General features: G+C 36.0%; 1 protein-coding gene across 2 annotated transcripts in view; it reads left to right on the forward strand.

Moving 5' to 3' along the window:
• Positions 1-6,378, forward strand: part of RAD23B (RAD23 homolog B, nucleotide excision repair protein) — a 51,263-nt gene extending 44,885 nt beyond the window's left edge. For both annotated transcript variants that reach the window (XM_010335991.3, XM_074395131.1), the window contains one exon: positions 3,744-6,378. In XM_010335991.3, the coding sequence (XP_010334293.1) occupies positions 3,744-3,857 (114 nt within the window). In that variant the 3' untranslated portion in view covers positions 3,858-6,378. The remainder of the gene's footprint in view (positions 1-3,743) is intronic.
• Positions 6,379-8,199: the final 1,821 nt, after the last annotated feature.

The following is an 8,199-nucleotide window of genomic DNA, read 5'->3' on the forward strand; positions in this document are numbered from 1 at the left end:
ATTTATATTAAACATCAGAACTCTGCTATTCTGATTCCAGTAACCTAGTTTTTATTATATCATGATTAGTCATTCTTTTTTTCCCTCATTTTTACTGTAACAGGGAATCATAGGAATTGTAGTACTTGCCCTTCCTTATATTACAAAGTGTTTTGACATGGAAATCAGATAAAGTACATTTTAACTTAGAAAGTCACTGTGTGGCTTTCTAGTAAGTTTTGAAATTGGGAAGTGTTAGTTACTCCAATTTCATTGTTTCCCAAGGTATGTTTTGGCTGTTCTGGATCCTTTGTGTTCCTTGCATGAATTTTAACATCAGCTTGTCTGATTCCTGCGAAAGAAAAAAAAAAGCTGCTTGGGATGTTGATACGGATTGTTTTATTCTGTAGATGAATTTGGGGAGTATTTCCATATTAATAATAAGGTCTTGCTATAATTTCTTTCCATAGTGTTCTATAGTTTTCAGTGTAAAAGTTGTGCAGTACTGTTAAATGTGTTCCTATTTTTATTCTTTTTGATGCTGTTAAATGGAATTTTTCTCTTAATTTCATTTTCAAATTATTCATTGCTAGTTATATAAAAATACAATTTAATTTTGTGTATTGATCTTTTGTCCTAAAATCTTCTTGAACTCTTACTTATTCATTAAGCAGTTTGTGTCTGTGTTCATTAGGATTTTCCATATACAAGATCATGTCATCTGCAAATAGAGACAGTTTTACTTCTTTTCCAATATGAATACCTTTTATTTCTTTTTCTTGTCTAATTACCCTATCTAGAGACTCCAGTTTATTATTAGACTAGCAAGAGCCAACATCCTTGTCTGGTTCTTGATCTTAAGGGAAAGCATTCAGTCTTTCACCACTAAGTATGATGTTATCTATGGTTTTTTTGTGGATGCCCTTTATCAGGTTGAAGAAAGTCCCTTCTGTTCCTAGTTTGTTCAGTGAAACAGGTGTTGGATTTTGTCAAATGTTTTTACTGAGATGATCATGTGGTTTTTGTCCTTTGATACGCTTTATTACATTGATTGGTTTTTGTATATTGAACCAACCTTGCATTTCTAGGATAAATTTTACTGGTCACAATGTGTAATCCTTTTTATATGTTGCTGGATTTAGCCTGCTAATACTTTGTTGAGGATTTTTACATCTGTTTATAAGTAATATTGGTCTGTAGTTTTTTTGTGATGTCTTTGTCTGATTTTGGTATCTGGTTAATACTGGCCTTCTAGAGTGAGTTGGGAATTATTCTCTTCTGTTATCTGGAAGTATTTATTAAGAATTGGTGTTAATTATTTGAACAGTTGATAGAATTCATCAGAAGTCTGAGCATGGGCTTTGCTTTTTGGGAAGTTTTGTGATTATTGATTCAGTCACTTGTTACTGGTCTGTTACATTTTTCTACGTCTTTTAGAGTCAGTTTTGATGAGTTTTGTCTTGGAATTTGTCTATTTTGTCTGAGTTATCTAATTTGTTGGCATACAGTTGTATGTATTTCCTTATAATCATTTTATTCTTTTGAGAAAGTAGTAATGTCCCTGTATTTATTCCCGATTTTAGTAATTTGAGTCCTAAGAGTTTTTTTCCCCAGTTTAACTAAACGTTTTTCAATCTTGTGATTTTTTTTTTTTTTAATAATGAAAATAATGACTTTTGTTTTTGTTTTTTAGGTCTCTCCAATTTTAATTTTTTCTCTTCTTTTTTTTTAGTTTGGTTTGTCTTTGTTTAGTTTTAGTTTAAGATTAGATTATTATTTATCTTTGTTAGCACAGATGTTTACAGCTGTAATGTTCTTTCTGTGTTTATGCTATAGCAGCATCCCATAAGTTTTAGTATGATGTGTTTTTGCTTTATCTCAAAATATTTTTTAATTTTCCCGTTGGTTTCTAAGGATTGTGTTAAGTTCCACAAGTTTATGAATTTCCCACATTTTCTTCTTTTGCTTTCTAAGTTCATTCCATTATGATCAGAGAACATACTTTCAACTGAGGTTCTTAATGGTATTTCTGAAGAATGTTCTGTGTATACTGAAGAAGAATATAATGTAGTTCTTATTAAGTGGTCTATAAATACAGATCTAACTGGTTTATAGTCAAGTCTTCTTCCTTAGCTGTTTTATCTGTTATTGAAGGTGGGAATATAGAGATCTCCAACTATTGCTAATTGCCAATTTCTTCCTTTAATTTCAGTTTTTATGTGTTCTGCGGCTCTGTTATATATGTTGATAATTGTTGAGGCTCTGTTATATGTGTTGATAATTGTAGTGTCTTCCTGATCCTTTATTATAAAATGTCTTTTGATCTATATTAACAATTTTTAACTTAAATCTGTTTCTTCTGTGTAGCCATTCCAGCTCTTTTTTGGTTACCATTTGCATGGTATATATCTTTTTCTGTCAATTTACTTTCAACCTACTTGTATCTTTGAATCTAAACTGTGTTTTGTAGAAGCAGGTAGTTGGATGGTACCCCGTCTTTCACTTCACCTATCCTAGCTTTAATCTGGATAAATCATTTTTTAGTTTCTTCTCCTTTGATAGATCAGTATTCATAATGAATTGGGATTTTTGCTCAGATTTTAAGGGTCATTTCTGAATATAATCTAACACAGTAGTCCTCACCCTTTTTGGCACCAGGAACCAGTTTTGTGGAAGAACATTTTTTCTACCAGTAGAGGTGGAGTGGGTGGTGGTTTTGGAATTGAAACTGTTCTACCTCCCATCATCAGGCATTCCTTAGGTTATCATGCAGAGCACACAACCTAGATCCCTCACATGCGCAGTTTGCGGTAGGAGTTCATGCTCCTATGAGAATCTAATGCCGCTGCTGATCTGACAGGAGATGGAGCTCAGGAGTTAATGGGAGTAATGGGGAGCGGCTGTAAATAAGATGAAGCTTCACTTGCTTGCCCACTGCTCACCTCCTGTGCGGCCCAGTTCCTAACAGGCCAATGGCCAGTGCCGGTCTGCGGCCTGGGGGCTTGGGAACCCTGATCTAACACAAGGTGATGAAGACAATTGAGGAGGATGACATTTGGCTGAGTTTTTAAAGGCTTTTAAAGGCAGTAAGTATTGTCACAAGTGATTTTTAATAGACTAGGAAAATGAAATTAAGTAGCTGGTATCACCATTTAAAATGCTGTAACTGTTAAGCAGATAAAAATAGAACGCTGTCTTCAAAATGTATCATGTATTACTAATAATTGGTTACCCGTTTTTCTAGTATGGAATGTTGAATAAAGCAAGGAGATTGATGTTTGATCCAAATGAAAGACATGAATTGGCATTAATAAATAAAACATTTGCTTTTACTGTACAAATAATTAGGTGAGGTGGTTAAACTATACTCCAGGTACTGTCATCCTTACCTTCACTCTTAATATACTAGAAGCTGTTTGATTTACATGTTTCTGTAGGGTCATTTATTTTTAAACCATAGCACTTAGCAACTAATTTTTTACGCCAAAGAGTATTAGCACAGTATCTGTTAAGCTTTAACTAGAAACAAAGATTTTTTTTTTTTTTTTTTTTTTTTTTTAACGTGATTGGTAAAGGAGAGGGTCTAGATTCCATCTAACCCCTTGGGTTGGGCAGAAAATCCATATTCAGATAGAGATGAATTCATGTAAAATTCTCAAGAGCTTTTTTTGGTTTCAGTATGTTTTTGAGTAATGATCCAGATAAAATTAAACGTGCCATAATTGGTGTGTTGGACTTACATATTTTTTCCCTTTTTCTTCCAGTTAAAGGCATTAGGATTTCCCGAAGGACTTGTGATCCAAGCATATTTTGCTTGTGAGAAGAATGAAAATTTGGCTGCCAATTTTCTTCTACAGCAGAACTTTGATGAAGATTGAAAGGGACTTTTTTATATCTCACACTTCACACCAGTGCATTACACTAACTTGTTCACTGGATTGTCTGGGATGACTTGGGCTCATATCCACAATACTTGGTATAAGGTAGTAGATTGTTGGGGGTGGGGAGGGAGGGATCTAGGATATAGGGCAGGGATAAATACAGTGCATGTCTGCTTCAGTTAGCAGATGCCGCAACTCCACACAGTGTGTAAAATATACAACCAAAAAGCAGCTTTTGCAGGTCTTTATTTCTTCTGTAAAACAGTAGGTAACTTTTCCTAGGTTTCATTCTTTTTAGTGTAGATCCAGAAACTTAGTGTAATGCCCTGCTTTATATTTCTTTGACTTAACATTGGTTTCAGAAAGAATCTTAGCTACCTAGAATTTACAGTCTCTGTTTCATGGCAACACTGGATAATGGCTTTGTGAAATTTAAAAAATTTTTGTAGCGACTGTAAACAGAAATGCCAAATTATTGATGGTTAATTGTTGCTGCTTCAAAAATAAGTATAAAATTAATGTGTAAGGAAGCCCATTCTTTCATGTTGAATACTTGGGGTGGGAGGGGAGAAAGGGAACCTTTTCTTAAAATGAAAATAATTACTGCTATTTTAAAATTTCTTGATCATTGAATGTGAGACCCTTCTAACATGATTTGAGAAGCTGTACAAGTATAGGCAGAGTTATTTTCCTGTTTACATTTTTTTGTTTTGTTTTGGTTTTTTTTGTTTTGGGGAAAAATTGGTAGGTGTCTAATTACTGTTTACTTCATTGTTACATTGCAGTAAAAGTTTTAAAACAACCATTGCATGTTTGCTTTTGATGTATCCCTTTGTGAAATTAGCACTTTTGGGGCCAATGGAGAAATGCAGCATTCACTCTCCCTGTCTTTTCCCCTTCCCTCAGCAGAAATGTATTTATCAGCAAGTCGTGAATCAAACTGCTGCCTTTTTTTAAAAACCCACAAAATGCTGATTCAGTTCAAAATTAATGCAAATGTTTCAAAACTGGGTTTCTGATATTTGTAAATGTGTTTATTAGGTAAGAGTGTATTACCATTAAAATCATTAGTATATTGCTTTCAAAAAGAGATGGTAGACAAAACTATAATCCAGCATTTTTTATTGCATTGGAAAGACTGGCAAAATCTTTTGGAAGGGTTGGGAGATGTGGCTGGAAAGTACTTTGAAAAATATACAATCAAGGTATCTCATGGCATATTAAAAGAAAAATCTTAATAGCAGTGTTGGCTTCTATTTGGATTTTTTCATCTCAGTTTTTTCTTTGCAGTCTCCTTCATTGGCATTGTTATTTGATCATAAACGGGGTAGATGTCTACTTGTTCAGTTTTTCAAATCTGTTTTCCTGAGTATAAATAAGAGTATTTAAAGAAATAATTTGGGTTGTTTTTGTTTTTCTTTTTTTTAACCATCTGATACTGAGTAAGAAGATGAATTTGTACAAATTTCTCTCTATAATTCCTCAATATCTTTAGCACAGGTTGGTGATAATTTTTAAGCTTTTACATCATGCACTTATAACCTATTATGAAAATAAATGAAACTGGCTGGGCACGGTGGCTCATGCCTGTAATCCTAGCACTTCGGGAGATCAAGACGGGCAGATCACTTGAGGCCAGGAGTTCCAGACCAGCCTGACCATCATGGTGAACTGCTAATACTAAAAATACAAAAATTAGCTGGGCATGGTGGCACCTGCCTGTGGTCCCAGCTAGTTGGGAGGCTGAGACATGAAAATTGCTTGAACCCAGGAAGTGAAGGTTGCTGTGAGCCGAGATCACACTACTGCCAGTAAATATGACAGGCTTTTGGACTTTATATTACTTGTGTGTTTTATAATGGATCATGCATAATTTCCTAGGAGAATAAAATGAGAAATTGTAAATATGTTCATCTTTCAAGGCAGAGCAATGAGTTGAGAAAAGAGGTGGCATTTCTGGTCGGATAATGGAATACTCTATTTTATGACATACTCTGTCTACTCAGAGCATAGTGAAAACTGAAAAGGAAAAAAACCAGCCTTTTCCTTGGAAGGTGACAGCAGAAGGTGTCATGGAGCTTTTGTCCTTGGACAACAAATCTGCACAACTAGGATTAATTATCGGAAGACAGCTCAGGCCAAGTTTTGATTGTTCCTTACAGTACCTTGTTTATCTGCTTCTTAAAGAATCAGCTGAGACACCATAAAAGAACAGGCTTGTTGTGCCTTTTGCTGTTATTGTTTAATTTACAAACTGTTTTGGTAAATCTCTTAATGTAAGTGGCTATTTGGAATTTTGCATTTGAGGTATACTGTCATTTCTTGAAATACTTTTATTGTTTAGTTGCTCTGTGGCAAATATGAGGAAACCTAAGTTTGTGTTTGTAAATTTCTTATGCCATCCTCTAGTCAAATATTTTTTTCATTGTTTAAAAATACTGAAGTGTTCCAATAGAATTTTTTCCTGTACTGGATGGCTAGGATTCTAGAGACTTGATTATAAAATATTTTCAATACATCCAACATTGCATTTCTCATTTTTTAAATGATTCTGTCACAAAGAATCAGATTGAAAGTTGACAATGCTTCTGTCACTGATACTTCTTTTTTCTTCAGTAATTGGTGAGTGTAGCATATAGGAGGCCCAGGCACTAGATTGACTTTATTGGGTCTCCTGGTTCTTTTCTCAGCCAACAAAGAGATGGGATACTTGATGGGATGTCAGTTAAGTTTAGTGAGGGCTTTTAGGGAATGCATAAAATTTCCATTGTTCCATACTACTTGTCTGAAGCAGCCAGCAAAAGGCTGCTACAGAATGTTCTACCGAAAGTAAGCATTTGCAGGGAATGGGGTGTTCTGACCCAGTCACTGCTGGTGGATTCTCCAGCCATGAAGTTCAGTTGGCCTCTGTCTATTTTCCCCATTTTTCACCCCTAAGCCAAGACCTGGCAAACTACAGCTTCATGAGCTAAATCTGGCTTATACCTGTTGTGTGTCTGTAAACTAAAAGTGGTCTTTACATTTTTAAATGATTTCAATTATATATTGTTTATCACCTGAAGGTTTCAATTTACATTTCAGTGTCCATAAAGTTTTATTGAAACACAGGCACGCTCATTTATTTATATACTGTCTATAGCTACGTTTGTGCTCCAAAGATAGGCTTTTGGATAGCTGCAACAGACAAGGTGCCCTGCAAAGCCTAATCACTGGCCCTTTACAGCAAAAGTTTGGCGCTCCTGTTCAAAACTGACTAGTCCACCCTAAGTTATATGATGCTTTTTATTTCTCTCCTAACATTCTGGACTCGAATTCAGGTCTTAGCTATAGTTCGGCTTCCATGTGACCGTCCTAGGTGCTTTCCAGAGGAGTAGTATCACTCCTATTATCCACTCAAAAGGAGTATCGTGAGCCTGATGTACTGACCTAGTGGTGTCTTAAGTTATTCTTTGCTATTGCTATACTGTTTCTTATCTTTACAATAAGGTAATGAAGTTCATTGCCACACTGTCAAAAGCGCCTGGCATAGTATTATGACCAGTCAATCACAAAAGCAAAGCCAGATGAATGCATCTGGAAATCCTTAGGCCCTGGGGTTGGAGTTGGGGCAACTGGAGGAAGCATCTTCACTGCAGCTGGAAGAAGAGAGTGGTTGGAACCCTGGTGGGAGAAATAGCATTGGACTTGTTTTGGTGGGGTGGGGGTTGAGGGGTGAGAGCTTCCAGAACTGCATACTTTGTGTATGGGAGGATAGAAAGGGGAGTGATGAAACTGAGTGAGGCTTGGACTTGGTGGGAAAAAAAAATGCAGCACCGTCAGTAACATTTGGGGAACTGCAAGAACAGTAACAAGCTGGTTGTAAAGAGCCTTTACTGTGGTGAAGAAGATAGATTTGGAAAGCAGTGGTCCATCATGTAGGCTTTTCACTGTGGAGAGGAGGCTGGGAGGACCAAAGAAACCAGTGACAGGTTTGCTTCATGTGTGGTATGGTGCTGTGGATACCAAAATGGTCTCTGCCGTTGAGCTTGATGTACTGTGACAGAGGTCATTTTAATAGTAATGGATCCTTTACAGATCTAACTTGTCTTCATGAGCACAAACTAGAAAAGTCATCCTGTACTTCTGCCTCATGTCTTAGTCAAACTTAATTTTCCATTCTTCTTGCCTTTGATTTATGCACTCCTCTTCCTATTCCAGAGCTTCCTAACTCAGCTTGCAGTAGGTATAGATGTTTTGAGATAGTGATTTTCCTCAGCCCATGTGGTCGTCTTCAAGGCAGCTGGAGAACCTGGGCTCTAACCCCAAGCAACCTCATCTGTTTTGTTTTACAAGTATCGTG

The sequence above is a fragment of the Saimiri boliviensis genome, chromosome 2, assembly GCF_048565385.1.
Source record: "Saimiri boliviensis isolate mSaiBol1 chromosome 2, mSaiBol1.pri, whole genome shotgun sequence".
NCBI classification, from domain to species: Eukaryota; Metazoa; Chordata; class Mammalia; order Primates; family Cebidae; genus Saimiri; species Saimiri boliviensis.